Consider the following 24,046-nt stretch of genomic DNA (forward strand, 5'->3'; position numbering starts at 1 on the left):
CCTAGGATAATGACCATGAAAATCTCTGCTAAGACCCAAAGATATGTGGAGAAATGGAGATGAGAACTATATCTGTCCAAAAGCAAAGAACTAGAAATGAACTTGCCAAGAACTTTTCTGTGTAAGTTCTATAACTGAAGAAATATTTTCAGATCATCCATATCTTAATTCTCTCTCAAATCTTACATAAATTAATGAGCATCTCTTTATTATGTTTGCAAATATACTCTATGGTACATTAAAATATTTTGATAATGATCTTAGCTCTATTGTATTTCATCCAACATGTGGAATTAGTTTGAAATTCACTTTCTTGGGAAAGACTAGAGAAAACTGGTTTACTTCTTCCGGACTGGGATTTAGATAAACTCAAAATACAAAACACACACTGGCATACTCTAACAAGCCTGTATTGAACGTGCTTTTCCTTGTGTAGTATTTAAGAAACTTCAAAAAATTCTGTAGGAAGAATGAAATTATCATGGTCTTGCCACCTGTATTTCATCTTTTGTTTAAGATGCCTTCAGTCACACTTGTTTTACTAATCAGCAAACACCCAGATTGTAAGAGTAATAAAAGGATCCACGCAGGCAAATAAAATCTTCTAAACTTCCACATGAGAGCAAAATAGGAATTAGTCCCTCAGAGGCCTGATATCCACCTATGTGGGTAAAATAAATGACAAATGACGTCAAGCAAAAATCATGTGGCCATGGTCTGTGCCTGGCAGCCCAAGCTATTTCCAGGGAAGTTATCGAGGATCGACCTGCCTAAATGGAGTGAGTCATCAGCAGGTCCCTGACATCAGCCAGCTGCACAGTCTTACAACAACTGGCTAGATTGAAAAAAGATTTCCAAAAGCATCAACATTAAAAGCCCAACTGATTCAGTTTCCCTATCAGATTTCCCAATGCTTTCTTTTAGGTCTTTTACATCCAAACTACCCCCTCATAAAAACAAAGACTAAGAAAAACGACAAAAAGAAGACATTTTCCTTCTGAAAATCATACTGTAGTTGAAATGATAAAAGATCTGAAGTCATCTTGTGGGTCACCATCAAGTTTAGAATAATTTAGCAGGGACAGCATTTGTACAAATGAAGACATAAACCCTAAGTTAGATGAGAGAAAGCTCTTGGTTATCCATGTCACTAAGAATGAAATTAATTCAAAGAACCTATGCATGCTGCTAATTCATTTTTTAAATTTTGTTTTCAAATTTAAATATCAAATGTACAAAAGTGGAGAAAAATAATATAGTGAATCACTATGTACACACTTCAACAAGCATCCACTTATGACCTCATGGCTACGATCTCAACCGCTCCCCCTTCCCAGCCAACTCATTATATTAAATCAAATTCCATGTTACATCATTTCATCTGTAAATAGCTTTTATGAATCTTAAAAGATAAGGGTTCTATATTAAGGGGACAAATTCCACCATCACACCTTAGAAAATTTACAAAGGATTGCTTACCATCCTCAATTGAAACCTCAGATTTCTCCAGCTGACTCACAATTTTACCATTTCACTTATTTGAATCAGGATCCAAATTAGGTTCACATATTATGATTGCTTGATATGTCTCAAGTCTTTTAATCTAGTTTCTCTCTCTCTCTCTCTCTCTCTCTCTCTCTCTCTCTCTCTCTCTCTGTGTGTGTGTGTGTGTGTGTGTGCATGTGTGTGCGTGTTTCCTGAAAACATTTGTTGTTCTTTAAAAAAAAAAAAACACTGAAAACACAGTCATCTCCCCCACTAGAGTTTCCCATGGAGGGAACTTGCTCACTGCATCCCTTGGGGTTGTTTGCCAAGTTCCTCTCTTTTCTCCCTAATTCCAGTATTATTCAGGTTTGATTTTCCTGGCAAGAAAGCTTCATTGGCAATAGAGTATACTTCTATCAGGAAGCATGTAATATTTGATGTGACATCCATTAAAGCTCAATGCCTAAATTGGTTAAGGCATTAGAGGCTGCAAAATTGTGAGAGTCTAGCATTCTTTCTTCATTTTTTAGCTCAAATACTTCTACTCAAATTATCTTTTCCTTATCAATTCTTTGATTTAAGCTGAGCTACAAATTACATCAGAGATACTATGAATGCTCATTTTTTTCCCTGTATTTATCAATTTCAAAAATAACATGTTGGTTTTTTAGCATCTATAAGAGTATTTTTATTAATGGTTACCATTCTGAACTTACAGATTTAAACATGTTTACTGATGTTGATCACATTATTCTTATTTGCTCTTCAGTCCCTGTCCTTTGACATGTCCATCAGTCCAAAAGCATACCTGCTTTCTGACATGACAAGATGTACAAGGCATCATTTCCTGCCCCAGACTTGGACCATCTCCACAAATGTCTATAGTGGTAAAACAATAAATTTTACACAAGGAATGTACCTTGCTGCCAGATTGGTCCTTGTTTCTAGGACTTGGCAGGGGCACATTTAGTTGAGATATGTGTGTCTATATTTTTAAATAGGAAATATATCCTAGGACTAAAATATTTTTACTTAACTTCATCAATCTTGTATCTGTATTTCCTTTCTATCAAGCTCTTACTGACAGAACAGACATACTCATTTGCTCCAACCCACTCTTTACACACCTGTCTTGGAATAGTAATACTCACATTAAAACCAATAATATAATCACTGGGGGAAGTTAAAGATTTTCATATCATTGCAGAATTTTTTATTTTGCACTCTATCCCACTTAAGATGTATACTCAAAGTTCCATGGCTTAAAGTAACTTGGGGTAATTATGCCACATCTAAGACATACAGATAAATTCATTTGCTTCATTTTTCCTCAGTGTTTTATGGATTGCCTCCTTGCATTTAATTTAGATTTATAATTGTGTGAAATAAATGTTTACATGATTCCAAAGTCAAATCATACCAAAAAAAAAAATTCATAGAAATCTACCTTCTCTCCCTGTCCATTGATCTTACTCACACTAGTAACTTTTTTTAAAATACAGTCATGTGTTGTTGATGGGAATACATTCTGTGAAATGTATCATAGGCAATTTCATCATTGTTCAAATGTAGAGAGTGTAATTATGCAAACCTAAAGGATACAGACTACTTATAATGTAAGCTATGATATAGCCAGCCTACTGAGACCACCACCATGTATGTGATCCATTGTTAATGAACAATATTAAATGATGCATGACTGTATTATAGTTTGTTCATCAAATTTTTAAAACTATAAGCCAATATACACATTCATACATATATATATTTATTTACAATCCCTCCTCTAAGACACACAGATAGACTCATTTGCTTCATTTTTCCTCTTAACGTTTTAGTAAACAGTAACATACCCTATATGCCCTTCAGTAACTTTTTTTCTTTTACACAGGTGCATCGTAATCCATTTTGTTCATCATAGTGATTTTTTTCAATTAGTCCCCTTTTAGTAGACATCTTGCTTGTTTCCAAGTCTTTCACTATTAAAAATAATGTTGCAATGAATTTTCTTGAATATTTTGTATTTTTGCCAGTGTATCTTTAGGATCTATTATTAGATCCCAAAATATTGGGAGTGAGTCAAAGGAAACCTCTAAAAAAGGATATATATATATATATACTATTTTGCATTTCTACCAACAATATTATTTGAGGACTAGTTTTCCCCCCACAATCTTGCCCATAGAGTATATTTCAAATCTTTGGATTTTTGCCAAACTAATAAGTAAAAAATTATTCTTCGATGCAGTTTTATTTTATTTACTTATTTTAATTTTTTTTTATTTTTTACATCTTTGTTCATTTTTAAACAATATTTGCTTCCCCCCACCCCCTCAGGTGTAGTCCCCATAGAGTCATAGAGTTTCCTTCACCAATGCACCGGTGCACCATCAACATCCGGTTTTAGTATGCATTCGTTTTATCATTTGTCAGGTTAAGCACCATTTACGTTTCTTTTTCTGTATACTGTCTCTATATCAGACACATTATTCTACAGGGTTATTGATGCTTTCTGTTTTTACAATTTTTATTTATTAGAGATATGAACCCTTTACTGCAGTATAACTTGCAAGTGCGTTGCCTAAATTTTGTCTTTTATGCTATGATAATTTTTACCATAATAATTTTAATTCTTATATTATCAAATTAATCAATCTTAAACATTATTGCTACCAAATCTTGAAACATAGTTAGGAATGTTTTTCCTATACTTATAGATAAGTTAATTCATCTCTTCTCCTACTACTAACATTAAAGCATTACCTAAGACTGGATATTTCCATTGCTACCACGACATGATGTCTCATCTAATTCTCTCACAAAGACTCCAGTGATACAGGAGAGCAACAATAGATCCGACAAATATTTTTGTAGTTTCCATATTGTGACAGACACTGTTCTCACTATCCCATAAAAAAGTCAAAAGGTGCTTTGCTTCAAAAACTTTATACTGCAATGAGGTTTTCCATTCTATATAAACATCAGGTCAATAAAGAGTTAAAATACTCAAATGTAGCACAGTAAAGAAAATTCCAGTTAGGCCATAATGTCCCTGAGAAATGAGATTATATTTTTATCTCCTACACAACCTATAACAGACTTCATCTCAGAAAGTGACCCTTAAAAATTTAAGGGTTTATAAGTGGAAAGGGCTCCATGCATCAAAACAAGTCCTCCTTTTGCTTAGGTAATTTCGTGGGCTTAACTCAGAGGTCCTGATAGATACCCTCTGGCCTTTACGCAGCTGCTTTACCAGCAACTAATATCCTCTCAATGAAATCTTCTGAGTCAATATAAGTGAACAAAAAGAATGACAATTCTTAAACTTTTCTTCATCATTTTCAATGATGTTGGCATCATTTATCTCTTATTTACATCTATATTCCTGTCACCTAGCACCAAACCTGATACACTGTGGGTACCTTATAAAAACCTAGTAGAGAGCCAACCAGGAAGGATACAAAAATTATGCTGCACACCTAGTTTCCTATCTTTATGTTCTGGCTCTTTTTCCTTAATTTATTTATGCATACAAGAACTGGGGTGTACAGTAAGAATGGCACATATCAAAAAAACAAGCAACAACAAATGTTGGTGAGGATGTGGTGAAAAAGGAACTCTCCTACATTGCTGGTGGGAGTGCAAACTGGTCCAACCACTATAGAAAGCTGTCTGGAGGTTCCTCAGTCTACAAAAAATGGAGCTACCATACGATCCGGCAATTCCACTCCTAGGGATCTACCCAGAGTACACAAAATGAGTGATTCAAAAGAGCACCTGTACACCTAAGTTTATTGCAGCACTATTTACAATAGGTAAAACCTAGAAACAACCCAAATGCCCAAAAATAGATGACTGGATCAAGAAGATGTGGTATATATACACAACAGAATATTATTCAGCAATCAAAAAAGATAAACTCATGCCATTTGCAGCAACGTGGATGGAGCTAAAAGGAATTATGCTCAGTGAAATAAGCCAGAAGGAATAAATATCAGATAGTTTCACTTATAGCAGGAATACAGAGGAACCGAATAAGACATTAGTGTAAAAAAATAATAATAATAACAGTACAAACACAACAAAGCAAAAACAGACAATTATAAACCAGAGACATACTGCAGGGAATGAGGTGGGAGAGGGGTGAGAGAAAGAGAGGGAGGAGCACAGGGGACTGTGCCGACAGTACACGGGTGCCTTGGAGAAGGAAATTCTATTGGGACTCAATCTGAGGGGGTAGAGGGAAGCAAATATTGTCTAAAAAATGTAAAAAAAAATAAAATTAGAAAAATGAAAAAAAAGGAACTGGGATGTAGGCCAGAGGTGCGGGGTTTAAAAGGATTCACCACAGACAGAGTGGGGGAACAGAACAGGTGGATCTGCTGAAATACACTGCTGAGAGGAGCAGCGGGAGAGACAGGAGAGGTGTGCTGTGCGGGTTAGCTCCCTGGCAGGGATCGAACTCAGGCCATGGTGGTGATAGCACTGAGACTTAACTCCTATACTACCAGGGAGGCCCTATGTTCTGGCTCTTTCTCTTAAACACATCTGTATGCTCAGTAAAGTAAAAACATGATTAAATTTTTCCAGATGATATCTTCAAAATGAGTACACTTCTTTCCTAACATGTGCATTTGGACTTTGAAGGAGAGTGAGGTTGAATTGCAGCTAAGTCTTAAGGTCCAGATCTCTGGCAGTTCTGAGAAGTTCTACTCTGCCTTTCTCTTCTTCCTTCTCTCAGAGGAGTTGTCAAAGGTGGTCATCATGTCAGAGATGGTTGACCCTCTGACACCTAGCTTTGCTGGCACTGGGCTATGGAGTCACACTACCAAAATGAGGATTTCAGTCTTTTCTTTCACATTTGGCCAGTTCTTAATGACAGAACTTATAATGTGTCCAGTTTCAAATTAACAACTCCAGTCAAGTAATATGTTAGGGGCCAAAGATCATTCTTTTATAATCATAAAGAAGTATGAAATCACACACATTTGAAAATTTGAAAATTAAAAAAAAAAAAACACACACCAAGAAAGAAATTTCACCACTTCAAGACAGAAATGCTTGAAATGAAAACAAACTCCTCGGTTAAGAGAATTTTCATATGCACAACTATTACCTATTTCCAGTTGTAGTCTCTCTATCTCTTTTGTTCTCTCTCTCTCCCTATTTATTGTTCAATAAAACAAGGAGGGGGGAATGTATGTTTATATGAACTATCTGCTTTTAATTTTTGAAAAGAAAAAAGTTGCTATGAAAATGGGTAAAAATTCTTGCAGAAGCCCTGCAATTTAACTTCACTCTTTACATTATGATTTGATGTGTAAATATACACATAAAGAAACCCAACGGCCACAGCTAATGTCAGCCTTTTTCCAGAGCAGTAGAGGCAAGTGGTACAAATCTGGGTCCAGTGTCAGGAGCACATAATCACAATGTAAACTGGTTATTTCTAAATGGTGTCCCCCAAAAGGAAAAAATGAATGGAAGTACTTAATAAATTCTGTTTTCCATAAAAATTCATACAAAAAGAAAAGAAAGCAAGTATGTGAGCTCGGGGGTCAGTGAGAATTTTGTTGGATTTACCTCCTCCTAAATTCTGTCATCTCCTTTTTAAAGTGGCAAGTCAGCTCCCCACAGACATGACAAAAATACATTCCTTTTCTTCTGCAAACCATTGACCACTAAGTAATACTTACCAGTGGTTGTGCACTTTCTCATAGATGATTGACTAATTGGATATTGTCACTTCCAGTTGCAGCTTAATATAGCATAGACAATGCCTTTTTCAAATGAAGTCTAACCAGACAAAAATACTAACAACCTATTTCTTTGCTTTTAGAGAATAGAAGAGACTCTAACTCAATAACCCCATACCCCAAAACAATGGATGCAGATTATGAAGGGATTTAAAGTAGAAATTTAAATGATTCTGTTATCTTAATTATATGCTTAGCCACACAGGTCAAATAACATCCTGAGGAGCCCAAAAGGAGGGCCAAATTCTTTTGTTCCACTAGAAAAATAAGTTGCTCAAAATAAGTTGACAATGGGCTAAGGCTTGGAAAGTTTTTGATTAAAAAGGGATTTTTGTTGGAACACTTATAATGAGATTTGAGCTATAGTAACAATATAAAATTGAAAGCAGAATTACATACAAAATGAGTACTATAAAATATCATTATTTTAGTACAATGGAAAATAAGGTGTTTGTGGTTTTACTCTATAAATTCTGTGTTGTCTGCTCATATGTACTCCTTCTTGGCCGTCCTCTGAGCAGCAGCCACTCTGATTTCTAAGCCCTTCCGCACCAGCGTTCATTTGTGGTGGGGGAACCCACACCATCCACATCTCCTAGACTCCACTTTTTCCCTCCATTTTATTGGCTTTTCAGGACTAATTCATGTCCACGCATCACACTGGTGTTCAGTTACAGGATAGACAATGAATTTTCCTAATCCATTTAGTGTGCTGACAGAGCCATGTTCACAATTTATAGAATTTCCTTTTAGACATCTACCTATTTCACAGTTCATTAAGATTCTAACTGAACACCTGTGTTTATGAAGTCAAAAGCAATTTTATTCTAACAAGGTATTAAACAAGGCTTCTCTGAAAGCCTGGACAACAATCACAACAAAGGTACTAGACTCTTGACCTATGGAACAAAACAATGCCTGTAGCTCCCTGCCTCATCCTTGAATAGGCCAGAAATTGCCATGAACTGTGGCAGGTTTTTATTCCTCCCCACAAGTTTTTTGTTTTACCTTAAGAATGTAAGAGCATGAGGCTGCCTGGCAAAGTTCACCCAGATATCTAAAATCGGTCAAACAGCTAAAAATCTCACAAAGTAACATATGACCCCCTTAAGGAATGTCTCCACTAGCTAGATACAAGGACATTTTTAGCATCCGGGGACCCACAAAGTCTGCCCCTGGCTTATTTTTATGTGACCCCAAAGTTTTCACATCATTAATAAAGAGAGAATCAAAACAAAGACCACAGACATTAGGTGAAGGGAAAGTGTATAGTTTGGCACTACCATCATACATACCCTCAAAATGGAAAAGGAAAAGAATAAAATGCATGTAGCAGAGGTGGTGACCCCTATAACGACTGTGGTTCCCAACATTTTTTTCTAGGTAATAAACCATTTTGCAGACCTCCCAATTGTGGCCACCAAGATAGTTATGGCTTTGCAGGTTTATGTCTTTTTCTTGCAGTTAAGAGTGTTATCAATAAAAATTTCAAATGATGCCTTTTCCAGTCAAATAAAAACATTTTAAAATGTGGAGCCAATGACAATATTACAGTAAAAAAATATAAGTGATACCAACATTGTGTTTTGTGTATTTTTTCACAAAATCCCTCAATTTATTAATTTTAAAAACATTCCTTGCAACTTGAAAGTGAGATAATGTGCCATGATAAGGCACAAGGGTAATTTGACAATTTTTAAAATTGGTTTTGTCTGAGGCTACTTTAAAAAAAAAAAAAACCTCACTTTTAATTGCAATGATTAAAGAAGCACATTAAACAAAAACCTAGCTCAAAGAGGATATTTCAAATATTATTCTTTGAAGGTTGCACTGAAGTGATTAAAAACAACTTTATTGCTTGCCAGTCAACCACGGCAGGAGGTAGAAAGGAAAACTGAATCTACTGTTTACAAAAGTATAGGAGCACTTCTTGTAAATCCCACCTTCTATATAGTGGCAAATATTATTCACCTTCTATATAGTGGCAAACATTATTTCCATCCATTTTTTAAAAACTCCTTTACTCCAAATGTGTGGGTTCAGAAAAAAGAGTTGTTCCTTAAGTATCTGGAATAGTTTGCAAAACCCCATGTGAAGGCATCTAGTCCCACAGGGCCTGGAGGCCAGAAATCATTCAACTCTTGAATGGCGACCTTTATGCCCAAGAGTTGTATCCTCGCCAAAAAAGTAGGACAGAGAGCCCAACTCCATACAAATAAACCAAGAAACAAGCTCTCGTAAAAGTAGTTCTTTTCTCCCTATAACAACATTTTCATTGTCAAAAGTTTGGTTTTTATAATTCATCTTGAAAATTGACAGCCTAAGACCACTTTCTGGTTGTGTTATCACACTGAGTCATCCATGACTCAGAGCAAAAAATGCTGCCGGGGTTCACAAAACACCTCCTCCTCCACTAGCACCTTACACAACCTCCCTGAAGAAATGATCATCACCACTGCTAATAAAAATGCACTGAATTTTTTACATTAAAATGTACCGGGGGGCAGGGGGAGGGAGAAGAAAGGGAGGGGCACAATGGACTAAGGTGGAGGACTATGAGTGTTTGGTGGTGGCTGTGCTGTGGTCACCTACATCTGAAGAGGTGAGATGGGAGCCTATATTTCTCAGTCATATGCAGTGTTTGTAAATCAGTGTTATCTTAATCAAAAAATTATAAAAAACAAAAAATTATAAAAAAACAAGTAAAAAAATAAATAATGTGCAGGGTGTACCATAGAAAATTTAAAAATCACCAGTCTCGGGCCTCCCTGGTGGCGCAAGGGGTTAAGCACTGCACTGTGGGGCAATCCACAGCCACTGCAGCATGAGTTTGATCCCCAGCCAGCCAGGGAGAAACCCACATGGCACAGCAGACCTCTCCTGTCTCGCCTACTGCTCCCCTCAGCAGTGTATTTCAGTCAGTCTGCCTGTTCTGTTCCCCACTCAGTCTCTGGTGAATCCTTTCACCGCCCCCCACCCGCATCTCTGGCCTGTACCCCAGCTCTTGTATGCATAAATAAATAAATATTTTAAAAAAATCACCAGTTTCTAGCAGAGAAAACATAGTAAGAAACTAATGTCCATTCCTTTATTTTTTATAAAGTATGAATGCATGTATTAACACATGCATAGACATATAAAGTACATCTGTGACACCCATAGTGATGGATCCCTCCAATTTTGAATGTTCTCCCTCCACCTTGCCTGCTCTTTGCCTCAGATCTATGGTCAGCTTTCAAGTTTATCTTTTGCAGGACAGAGATCTTTAACAAGTCTTGTATGTGCTTTACAGCATCTGCACACAGATCCCCTGTTGAAATTATACACATTGTTATGTGTAAATATGAGAGTATATGTGCTGACCTGAATTGGGGGGCAGGAGTGGCAGTAAGTCTATAGATTGGATGAGATTATCTTCTGTATGGGCTACATCTAAAAAACAAAAGCAAAATATTGTGGACAGTTACTCAGGAGCTGTCACTAACTAAATCTGCATGGTTGCCCTTCCTGCAAAATTGCCATATGCTTTGTTAATTAACAGATTATCAAATGTTTACTCTTAGAGAAGTAGAACTCTTTCCTGGTCTGTTTGTAACAGAAATGAGTAGTAAAGCAAGCATTTAGAATACTGTCATGTAATACATCTTCCAGAAAACATGCAAAAGAATTGTCATAACTGGCAACTTGGAAATCATGCTGGGCTAGCAAAAGTGTGCTGGACAGAAATCAGGAAGAAATCTCTTCATTTAGATATAGAACAAAATAGGGGGCACTTTCATAGCACCCTCATTTCTCTGTCATTCTGAGACATAAAAAAAAGACTGACTCAATTGAAATATTAATATAAAAGCCTGAGATTGGTAAACATAGAGACCAAGTATTCAAAGGAGGCTCAAAGTATTAGAATAGAGAATGATGATGAGATGTGAAGCGAGTTAGAGATTCTCCAAATATTCCTGACATGCAACGGTAATGATAATAACAACAATGATGAAAATCAACACAATTTATATTTTAAACCCTTTATAGAGTCAAAGCACTTTGCACATAGATACGACAGACTGGCACAATGGCCGCCATTATATAGAGCCAGACATGGTGACCCAGTGAAGTTCAAGTCTTGTTCAATCAGTTATTTAATGGGGAGGCAGAGGCATGTCCTCACATCTATTTCTGAGTGCTCTGTTCTTCACACAACATTTTACTTTAGTGCACAAAATCACAGACTTTTGTTTGTCCTAATTTCCAGATATGTTAGTAATTGTTCATTTAAATCCAGAAAAACCAAGTCCCTATATAAAAAGTAGACTCTATTATCTCTACTGCCATGGAATTAATGTGACAGTGGATGGGGGTAGGCTGGTACATAGGCAGCATCAAGGAAAGAAGCAAAATAAGAAACTTGGCCTTGGGGTCCTTTGAAGCTATTTTAAAAAGTAAAATGTTATGTTAAGAGCTATGTGGTGTTTCTCTGTATATGTGTAATTATTATTACATTGATTTATTGCACACATGTCAAAGAGCTCTGGGCATTTGTACAAGTTAAAACAAACTAACCTAGGAGCCAAGCCACAGAGCCACAAACCCAGACAATTTGCCTCCCACCCCTCGTCCCACCCTTTATCCTGCCACCTCCCAAACACAAATTCCCTGGTAACAAAAGTCTTCCTTCTTGAGATGGACCATTAAGTCAGTGGCATGTGCCCTTTATACTATATTCTAAAAAGTAACAAAAAGCAGGTTGACGGCATAGATTTTCCAGAGAAACCAGCAGGACTCTTCCCATTCTAGAGCATTCTGTTTTAGCAAGAGCTTTCAGGAATGGTTCAGAAATTAAATTGGGAGGAGTTATCACACGCAACCTTCTCCGAGGAAAAGGACCATAGCTTTCATATGAATTTAAATCCAGGTCTTTCATTGTAGGATATAATGAAACATAACATATCTCATCTACTGAATACTTGCCCCCTAGCCCAGTGCAAGTTAGGTGGGGAGATTATTTCCCTCTGTTTTTCCAAGAAGCAGGAAAATAACTTTAATGTATTTTATACTGCTGCCAAAAATCATTTGCCTATGATCCAACAATTGGAGCTAATTTCAACCAGAAATGTTCGCTCTAAGAGATAAACATCATTTGGTAACTTTCTCCATTTCCATTTACAAAGACTCTAAAAGAAGAAAAAAGGCAAAAGAAAATTCCTTGGATGGTTCCAGCTGATAAAATCATTAATCTCACACTCCCAACTTCAAAGCAAAAAACTGAAAAATCATCTCACTTTCTCAGCATATGGAGAATCCCCCTATAGTAATTTTATCTACTTCAAAGCACCATCTCTTTTAGTGGGTCGCTTTAATTATTAAAGGTGGGACGGAAGTTATCCACATGATGTCACCACTGTCTTTTTCATGAAATATGTATAGGTCTGATTTGGACTACATTAACTCAACAGAGGTAAAATACAGGAGAGTGATTAAAAAGAGAAAAAGAGGCCAAAGAATACAGCACTCATCAGCGAAATATAGTGAGAAAATAGACTAAGCCTTTCTGAGTTGAGTTTTCCTATTCTTTCCTCCTGGAGAGGAATCAACAAGAAGTCCCACTACCTGTTTGGATAATACCTCAGCATACTACCTTGCTTCCAAAATTTCCTCCTATCCAATATACACCAATACGATTACATTATCTTTATTAGTAATGCTGCTATTAACTAGGGGTACAATCAGCTGCTTTGTGAATGAACCACTACAAAGAAAAAAATGGTGCTCTAGAACAGGAGTCAGCAAACTATCTAGCTGACTTCAGATATGTAAGACTGCCAGGAAGAGGCCCAAAACCGGCATTCCAATTCCCACTTAACCCTCTTCCCACAAAATCACAATGTCGTGGGTTGGCAGACATTTTATAAAGGCCCAGAGCATAAATATTTTCAGCTTTGTAGATCATATGGTCTCTGTCACGATTAAATTCTGCTGTTGTAGCATGAAAGCAGCCAAAGAGAACATATAGATGGATGGGTATGGCTATGTCCTACCTAATAAAGCTTTATTTACAAAATAGGCAGAAGGCAGGGCTTGTCCCAGAAATCACAGTTTTCAATTCCTATTCTAGACAAGTGCTCAATGGTAGAAATATTTGATAGCTATGCTGGCCATATGTGACTAAGAAATACTTGAAACAGAGCTAGTGTGACTAAAAAGCCCTATTTTAAATTTTACTGAATTTTAATGAAATGAAATTTGAATAGCCAACTGTAGTTAGGGACTACAGTATTAGGCAGCACAGTCTTACATCTATTCCTGTTGCCTCCTCAAAAGAGATACAAGCCACCTTTCCACAGAGGCCATAGTATACATTTTTGCCTCAAAAAAATCCATGCTCTTGTGTGGAGATTTCTGGATCTACTAAACATAGAGCTTCCATATGATCCAGCAATTCCACTCCTAGGTATTTACCCAAAGGACACAGAAACATCAATTCCAAAGAACACCTGCACCCCTATGTTTATAGCAACACTATTTACAATAGCTAAGCTTTGGAAACAGCCCAAATGCCCAAAAATAGATGACTGGATCAAGAAGATGTGGTACATATATACCATGGAATATTACTCAGCATTCAAAAAAGATAAACACATGCAATTTGCAGCAACATGGATGGCGCTGGAAGGGATCATGCTCAGCGAAATAAGCCAGAAAGAAAAAGAAAAATACCGGATGGTCTCACTCATAGCAGGAATCTAGAAAACTTAAATAAGGGACCAGGAAAATGAATAACTATAAGAAAGTGAAAATCAAAATCAACAAAAATCTATGAACCAGAGACACTTTTGGGGGGGTGGGTGGAGGGAGGGGAGGGATTGGGGTCAAAATGGGGGGGTTGAAATTGTATGGGGAATATAAAAATAAAATTTATTATAAAAAAAATTTAAAAAAAGCAAAAAATAAATAAATAAATAAAAATCCATGCTCTACACTCACAATGGTACTATACAATTGAGAATAAGCTTTCCTTAATGTGAAATATCTACATCACTAAGACCAAAATTATCATTTTGGAATGAAGTAACCAAATAACTGCTTGTTGGCCAATGTCGAGTGCCAAGGGGTTGAGTCAGGCCCATGCCACCCACCTATCTAACCTCAAAATTGTTTCTTTTCTCCTTTAGACACTGTCCTGCCCCCTGACTGAGGATGCAGATCTACTCAACAGCTCTATAAATGCCTAAGGAATATCAAACTTCCTCACAGATCCCAACTATACACACGCAATTACATTGCTGAAATTGCACAAAGAGAACATGTATCTTGATTAGATAGCTTTCCCCTAAAATAATCCACAACATACACTGCCTCAACACAAAAATAGGGAGACTCACCTCACTTTTTGCTATGATCTCCATGCAATAATTTATTTTCTGGGAATGTTCATTTACATAACTAGCCTGTGCTTTGCATTTCTTAGAGATCACAAAGATATAATCCAATAAGGAAAAGCTAGGGAATAGAACCATTAATTATTTTTTTCCTTTTAAGTATGAATAAGAAATAACAAACCAATATTTTCATTAAGAAATTCACATAATACCAACTTTCTTCAATGAGTAACAGAATCTTGAAAATTGGGCTACTCTGAAGGAAGTAACACCTTAGAACCACGGGTACTAGGAGAACACAGTAGATACAGTTACATAGTAAAGTCACAAAAAGGACATTCTGACTTTTTAAATGATTTTTGATTAAGTAAAATCACCCCAGATTCAATTATTTATTTATGGTTCCTGAACCCAAAAAGCTCTGCAAAATGAAAAATATTTATATAAAGCAAACTCCTTTGGCAGCACGATCTAACATCATCTGACAAGAGGCTACTTACATAGTCTTTCTTTCTCCTGCTTTAGTTTGAGGGTTTTTTTTCCTCTGCAGAAATACCCATGTGTTTGCTTATGGGGTGATGTTTTAGCCCCACTGGGATTATACAATCTATAATACATGTAATGGATCTTTGTAAAGCTCCCTAAACATGTGATATACAAAACACATCTGGTCCCAAGGGTTTGAATAAGGAATCTTCTAAAAAAAAAAACTGTCCAGGTATGACATTTTCTATCAGTTCAGTGTTTGCTGCCCAGAATACTTAAACAGTGCCTTACCTCGGTCTGAAGGATGGCAGCCCTCTGTTCTTTGGCTGTAAGTGACTCTTTAAGCACTTCAATGTGTTGCTTGCAATCTGAATTTTGATTGCTAAGAGTTTCAAGCTTTGTTTGTAAGGCAAGAAGTTCTGACTCCTTCTTTGAAAGTTCCTGCTTCAGCTGATCAATCTGTAAAATAACAAAATTGCAAAAAAACAGATATCACAACTCCTCATTTCTCTTCATTTTCGATAGCCATTGATCATTAATCCTACAAGGTGTGCTATGGGTTTGCTTTAAAAGAAGGCCTTGGAAGTCACACAGTTTTAGGGTCTTGGTGATTGAGAGCACAAAGGTGACTGAGAGCACAAAAGACAGGAAAGGTAAGGTAACAGACTGTCTTCTACGTTTTACCCTACCAAGGGTCACAGTGTTATGAAGGCTTCCTGGCCAAACCTACTACTCTCTGTGAAACCACAGAGTCTAACCACCAAGGTCTTCAGGATAATCAAGAAGAAGCTAATAAAGATCATTAACCCAAGCCTACTTTCTATCTCGATGGTTTGACTAATTATGGGCATTTTCATACAAATGGAATCATCTACTATATATCTTGACTTCCTTCATATAGCACAATGTTTTGAGGTCCATCCATATCATAGGATGCATCAGTACTTCAGCCCTTTTCATATCTGACTAATATTCCACTGTACGAATACAGTCATGTGTCACTTAATGATAATGATATATCCTGAGAAATGAGTCTTTAGGTGATTTTGTAGATGTGTGAACACTTCAGTGAGTACTTATACAAACCTAGATGGTATAGCCTACTACACACCTATACAGGGACGATCATTATATATGTGGCCCTTCATTGGCTGGAACATCATTATGTTATACATGATTATACATCTGTCCATTTTCCAGTTGAAGGACATTTAGATTATTACCATGTTTTGGCCATTACGATTAATGTTGCTAAAAACATTCATGTGCAAGTCTATGTGGACATGTTTTCATGCCACATATACATATATACATAGGTGTATATATACATAGGTGTATAATCATTAGACCACATGGTAACTGTATGCTTAGCATTTTGAGGAACTTCTAAGCTGTTTTCCAAATAACTGCACTATTCAGTACATCAGTAATATGAAAGTTCTAATTTCTTTATATTCTCACCAACACTTGTAATTATGACTTCTTAATTTTAGCCATTCCAATGAATATAAAAGTGGTATATCATTGTAGTTTTGATTTGGGGTTCTCTAATTCCTAATGATATTAAGCATCTTTTCATATACTATTAACCATTCAAATATCTTCTTTAAACAATGTTCTTTTTTAAAGACTGTGTCTTTCCTTCTGAGATTTTTTGGCTTTATTTTTATGCAAATGGACAGATCTCTTTTTATTTATCCTATTTGGTAGACTGAGTTTCCAGGACTTTTGGACTGGTACTTGTCATAAAGTTTGGAAAAATCTCACCTTTCAAAATCTTTTCAAATATGGCTTCTGAATAGTAAATATCCCTAGTCCATCTCTCCTTCTGGAGCTCTAATTATACTTATATTAGATCTTCTTATTCTTCATTTTATATACATATTAAGTTGTCTTTCATGCATTCCATCCTTTCATCTTTTATTTAATTTCTTCTGCTCTGTTTTCTAATTTATTAAATCTCTCTTCTGCTATGACTACCCTGTAATTAAAACTAGTCATTGAGCTTACAAATTTTCCATTTTTGTATTTTCCAAGATCCAGACATTTTATTTAGTTCTCTTTAAATATGTTTGGTAATTGCATAGTTTCTTGTCCTTTATGTGTGTTTTCAATGCCTACTTTTATTTATAAAAAATATATTTTAAACAATTATTTCATAGTGTTGTATTAAAATTCCAACTTCTGGGCCTCCCCTGGTGGCACAGCTGTTGAGCACTGGGCTGCAAAGCTGCCCGCAGCCTCTGCAGCGCCGGTTTGATCCCCAGCCGCCAGTGAGGGTCCCACATGGTGCGCAGACCTCTCCTGCCTCGCCCGTGCTCCCCTCAGCAGTGTATTTCGTCAGTCTGCCTGTTCTGTTCCCCGCTCTGGTGAATTCTCTCACTCTCCCGCACCTCTGACTGTACCCAGTGCTTGCATAAATAAATAAATTAATTTTAAAAAATTCCAACTTCTGATGTCCTTGCCTTCTGGTTCTACTATTTGTTCTTTCCAAATCCATCTCCTTAAATGATTTGTTTCCTTGCAGACTGTGATTTAAAAAAAAAAAATTACATGCTCATGTTTTTCTTGAACTTTATCTGTAGAAATACTTTGAGTCCTAAATTGAACATGTAGTCCTTCAGAGCATTTGCCTCTGCCAAAACCTGGGGTAGTACCAACCAAGGACTGCTCTAAACTTCATCTGTACTTGAAGTTTTTGGATCATATTATACTGCATATCCATGTACTAGCCAGCTATGGTTATGAATTCTGAAAGCTAGTTTTTTCACCTGTCACTTGACTTAAGGGGTTAAAATAGATCACTTTCCCTGAGCTCTCCAGTCTAAGTGGGAGGAAAGAAGAATAGGAAGGTTATTTTTAGTTCAGCATTGCACTAAAACTGTAGCTGTCTGAGACCCTAGCTTTATGTGATAGTGGTAGTAAGCTTCCTATTTTACTTTTCATCATAAACAGATCCAGGCTTCTGTCTCTTTTCTCCAATGCCCTTGTGACTGTGAAAATCAAAGCTCAAGTTCACCTGTCTAGCAAATGCAAACAATAAGATACAACCAGTGCACTACTTGTAATCCCAGCTTCCTGCTGGCTGAGTTTTGACTCTTGAGATTCTAACTTGATAGTTCATAAATACATTTCAAGATGTGTTTTTAAAATATTTTTCATTCAGCATTATCTATTGTTTTCAGCCACTAAAATAGGCATAAACAAAAACTGTGCTACTGACAATAACTGCTGAGCAGAGTGGGAAAAGCTCATGAACAGAGTGGGGTACTTACAGAGATATGATACTTCTATATCCAGAGTGTTCAGGGTGCACAATTTACTAAAAAGGTTTGATATGGAGGAAATCCCATTTTCAGGGAGATGTCTGAATGAATCAGGGGATAAATAGGTCTCATCTTACTTGCCAAATCTAATGTTTTGGTAGTGGCTGGACAGAAGGTAGTCTTGGAGAGAAGTATGCTTAGAGGTTCACTGAGAAAAAAATTGTGAGTGATTGTCAACATGTTCTGGGTCTGTGTGAGCAAGTGGTGGCACTGCTCAGGATATGTAATCCATGAAATATGTCTTTATAATTTAATGATGTGAGGCAAGACCATTTTTACCTGCAACAAAAGATGTCACCCATCCACCCCCAAAATTAAAGTATAAATAAAAAAAGGGGGAAATCTGAATTAGGATCACCAAAAATATAAAAAGAAATTTAAATCTGTTGTGATCAACAAGATCAGCACTCTTCTCAGGGGGTAAGATCCAAAAGCGTATGCAGTTATAGCTGACAGTCCAGGATATAGGAGATTCCACATATGAAACTGATTCTTCTGAAAATAAAGCTGAAAAAAAAAGCACAACTCCACATGCCTAAGCAAACATGATGATTACAGTAAAAAACTGATTTGAACTAACTTCTAAAAATGCCAGGGTAGAAATCTAGTGTATTGAAAGAGGAATTTGAATGAAATTAACTTGATCAATGGAATGGTATTTAACAGTAAAGGACACATAGGTTCTACATACACCCACTTCATTCAATAAAAATAGACTGATAATGATAAAATAATTTCAGTCTATAAATATTAAATAGGCAATTGCTTTAAATAGCTTTTAGACTATCACTACCATGAGATAAATTTCACATAAATATTTTATACAGACAATAACAGACAAAAGTTTTTCTAAGGGGAATATTATTACAGGGTAAAAATCATATTAATCCATAAAAATATGTCTTTTGCTTCTTTTATAACCATAAACTCAATAAAAATGGAAAGTGATGCAATCGGCTATACATGAGCACTGAGTCCAGGGAAGGTCTGTCTCCACGATGGCAAGGAGAAAAGCCAATCAGAATTACATCACATGCTTTATATGAAGTCCATGTGGCCATCAGGCACACTTCATCTCGTCTGAAAGTTCTTCCATCACTTACGTCTGTGACACAACCAACACCCCAAAAAAACTATTCTGCCAAGGAAAACAGCTTCTTTTTCACTTTAGATACAGCCTTCATGTCTAGAAAGTGATTGGCTTATTATCATGCAGTTTAGGTTATGGGGTTTGTAATCCGTCAGAGGTTAATAAGAAAATATGTTACAAACTCAGAATAAAGGACTAGATCTAAGAAAGCAGAGTGGTGTCTTTGGCAAACTCTGAAAACAGAGGGAGTAACTGATAATAGAAGTACTGGGCTCTGTAGGTGAAAAATATCTCTGACTAGGAACAAAGTCCTATACATAACAGGGACAGCCATCATCCTTTACCTACCAGAAAAACAACTATTTATAAGGAAAATTCCATTTTTAAAGGCTTAACAGAACTGTTGAAGGTAAAACAAACTTTGTAAGTGCCTCTTAGATTCTGTTTTCACAGTCTGATTCCTCTAAGCCTCCAGAGTGGGAGTTTCAAACAGGAGAGTTGCAGGGCTCAGGAAGTTTCCCAGAGCCTTAGTTTTTAGGTACAGCATGCATGTGCCAAAGGGCTTGCAAGATGCAGGCATTTCTACCCTAGCCAACCACTGAATGGAATCCCTGCCTTCACACAAGCTGAGATTCTGAACTATGCTTTTACATTTTTTGCAATTCACCTTCCACCTTTCCAAAAATGTTATGTCATGGTTTTTCTATGACATCATATTTATAAAAAGCAATTTAGATGTTCACTGCTACTTAATTTAATCACAATGCTTTCAAGAGGCCCTACCAGTTGCAGCCATCTGCTCAGCATCAGAATGGACATTCATGTCCTTTCACATGGCTATTTAAAAAACTTCCTTTCCTTCCAACCTTCATGTTTTATTCTTGTAGATAATTAATACAAACAGCACTCCCTTTTCATACCACAACATTGCTACATGGTTTCTATGTCAAATTTTTACTGAAACATTTAGAATTATCTATTTCAAGATACTTCTTATCTAAAGATAAGAGTATATAAAAATTATTATTATTTGCCTTTATAAGCTATTTGGAGTAAATTATTACATATTGAGATTGAGACTGATTTGAGATCATGGAGAAGAATCAAAAGATGAGTCAATTTTATCACAAACGGGTCTTAAAAGTAATTCTCAGCTAAACTATTTCAAAATTACAATGAGAACAAGAGTATATGAAAAATTGGGGGACAGTTTTTCATGATTATGTTGAATTTTTTAATCCTATTTTTTATTTAAAAATAGTAAACATTCAAGTAATCACACCGAACACATTTTAGATATCTGTTAAAGAAATACTCAGATCAAGAACACCTCAAAGCTAGACCCTTTGTAAGGCGTTACCATTTGGATGGTGCTCTGGTAAAAGAGAAGGATTCTGGGGCATTTAAAAAAGTCTCCAAATATTCATTAAAAACAATAAGAAGAAACAATATTTAGTTGCACTTTTAGATCTGGTTTCCAAAAAGTATGACTCCCCTTCTTATGCAGCATTTCATAAGAATTTATAAAATGTCCTCCTATCATGACTCTTTGAGTCTTTATCAAGTGTTAAAACAATAGTTTTGAAAGTCACCTGCACCAGTCTCAAGTCTAGCATTTTCTACTAGTTGAGATCCAAAGTCACCCTGACTTCCATTTCTGTCCCTGTCTCAGTAAACCCATTGAGTTTAACAGTTATTTTTCCATTTCCCAAGTAAATTTCAGGGCCTCTAAGGTTTTTACAATTTATATCTAACTTTTCTTTTTTTGGAAAACAATTTTGTATAAATTTCAGTTTTTCCTACTTCCTTATCTGTGTATTGAAGGTTGGATGATATTTTTACTCATCCTTGTAGGTTTGCTCAGACATCAGGTTAAGTTTGCATTCTCCACTCAACTTGTTAGTGCTGTTTTGCCAACCTGATTATTTCAATAAAAAACAGTAATTATAAACCTAAACAATTTGCATTACTCCAGCAGAAGCGATCTCTCCTCCAACCAAATCTTCAGAGTAGTTTTTTTGAGTAGATTTATTACTTTGCCAACTAAGTGTCCAGTCTGGTGGAGTGGGAAATACATGGAACATACACACTTTTAATGTCCTCTAATAGCTAGCTTAGTGCCATGTACTAAAAACAAAGCTTAATAAGCTTGGGGAGACAGCTCAAAACAATGACAAGGTTATTTATACAACTCTGCATAAATCTATACAACTCTGCATAAATGGAGTTCAAGAGACTTCAATGAACAATTGTTCTTTCAATGTGTGTAATCAAAGATTGCAAAAATTAACTCTCCAGATATATGTGAGGATTCCGACAAGTAACACACTCACATAAACTTTACAAAAAAGTTATGCGAATGGGCCAAAGTGAACTATGCTAGTGATCCAATTTTAGAAGATACAAATTCAGGTCTCTAAAATTTAACAAGTTCCATGATAAATGATTGACCAAACTGGAATCAGTTCACACGGTCTAAGGGATCCCACAGAGCTCACAACACAAGCGCTCAGTACTAGATTCTTAGCAATAGCTGTCTTACTAGACCTGCTCAAATAGTCCTGGACTAAAATAAGGAATCAAGTTCCCCCATCAAAGAAGAAGAAAGAAAAATAAGTAATTAAAGTAATTTCATGAAACTTGGGCAATAAATGCTATGATTCAATCCAATAAGAACATTCTTTCAATGAAGAAAACATCAAAATATTAATTATTAGTAGCACTTTATAGTTAATATTTATCACTCTATAAGGAATATCTGAATTCCATTCTAGGAATTCATTTTTATTTTGACTGCTTAGAAATACATTTTTCTCCATTGGTCACATTAAATATAACATTAGACATAATAGTACCATAGTTGGTTATACTTCTTCAATAGTAATGTTTATAATCATTAGCTACTTTCTTGAGATGGTACTTTAACTACATTATTTTATTTAACCCATTGAGTCACACTCTAAAGTTGGTGGTAGTGCCCCATTTTATGGAAGAAGAAAGTGTGGTTGAGTGGCTGAAGTAATACCCCAGGCTAGCGGTTAGCAGACACAAGCTTGAGAATCACCAGTCTTCTTTAGTCTTAAGCTTGTGTTCTTTTCACCTTACTCCATTATTCTCTTCAAATACACTTCTTATCTGACCAGTTTTGAAACACATAATTAAAAGGAGCCAGTTGTTAAAATATGGCAAACATTACTAAATTTTGTATGAACCCTTAAAGATTCCAAATAGTCAAACTACACCTGAAAAAAAAAAAAAAGCAGAATAGTATTCCACTCCCAGATTCAAACTAGACTATAAGGCTATAGCAATCACAGTGTATGGTATTAGAAATATAAACACACACATCAATGGAACAGAATTCAGGGCCTAGAAGAAGGAAAATAAAACATTTATATGGACAGTTAATTTACAACAGAAATGTCAAGAGGACACAATGGAAAGGAAAGTGCCTTCAACAAATGCTGTTGCCAAAACTAGACAGATACATGCAAAATAATGAAACTAGACCATGACCCTACACCAAAAAAAAAATGAAATTGAAATATATTAAACACTTGGATATTAGACCTCAAACCATAAAATACATAGAAGAAAACATAGGTATAACACCCACAATGTTGGCTTCAGTAATGTGTTTGGCAAAGGAAATAAAAGTAAAAATAAAGAAATGGGACTACCTCACACTAAAAGGCTCCTTTTAAAGCAAAGAAACTATCATTAAAACAAAAACACACCTTACTGAATGGGAGAAATATTCTCAATCATACATCTGAATAAAAGGCTAATCTCTAAGATCCTCAAAGGACTCAAACAACTCAACAAGTAAATAACCCCTTCAAAAAATGGGCAGAAGATCTGGACAGACACTTCCCCAAAGAAGACATACAGATGGCCAACAGGCACATGAAAAAAAATGCTCATCATCACTTCTTATCAGAGAAATGTAATTCAAAACTACAATGCGATACCATTCCATCCCTGTGAGAATGGCCTATATCAAAGAGAACAGAAATGACAAGTGCTGGCAAGGTTGTAGAGAAAAAGGAAGCCTCTTACACTGTTTGGTAGAAATGTAAATTAGTGTAGCTTCTATGGAAAACAGTATGGAAGTTTCTCAAAATATGGATAATAGACCTATCAGATGATCTAGCAATTCAACTCCTAGGTATCTACCCAAAGAATGCAAAAACATTAATTTGAAAGGATATATGTACTCCTAGTCTCATTATAGCACATTTAAAATAACCAACTTATGGAAACAACCCAAGTGCCAAATGACAGAAGAGTGGATAAAGAAGAGGTAAACACACAAAAGAGGGCCTCCCTGGTGGCTCAGGGGGTTGAGCGCAGCACTGTGAAGCTGTCCGCAGCCTCTAGAGTGTCAGTTCCATCCCCGCTGGCCTCGGAGCAACCCACATGTCCAGCCAGACCTCTCCTGTCTCGCCTGCTGCTCCCCTCAGCAGTGTATTTCGTCAGTCTGCCTGTTCTGCTCCCCTCTCTGTCTCTAGCGAATCCTCTCACCCTCCC

At 36.2% G+C, this 24,046-nt stretch overlaps 1 protein-coding gene across 4 annotated transcripts in view; it reads right to left on the bottom strand.

Moving 5' to 3' along the window:
* Positions 1-24,046, bottom strand: part of ERC2 (ELKS/RAB6-interacting/CAST family member 2) — an 847,094-nt gene that overhangs the window by 569,009 nt on the left and 254,039 nt on the right. For all 4 annotated transcript variants that reach the window (XM_054694730.1, XM_037501575.2, XM_054694735.1 and 1 more), the window contains exon 6: positions 15,392-15,559. In XM_054694730.1, the coding sequence (XP_054550705.1) occupies positions 15,392-15,559 (168 nt within the window). The remainder of the gene's footprint in view (positions 1-15,391; positions 15,560-24,046) is intronic.

This window comes from Talpa occidentalis, unplaced genomic scaffold, assembly GCF_014898055.3.
Source record: "Talpa occidentalis isolate TD23 unplaced genomic scaffold, MPIMG_talOcc4v2.1 talOcc4.10, whole genome shotgun sequence".
Taxonomy (NCBI): Eukaryota; Metazoa; Chordata; class Mammalia; order Eulipotyphla; family Talpidae; genus Talpa; species Talpa occidentalis.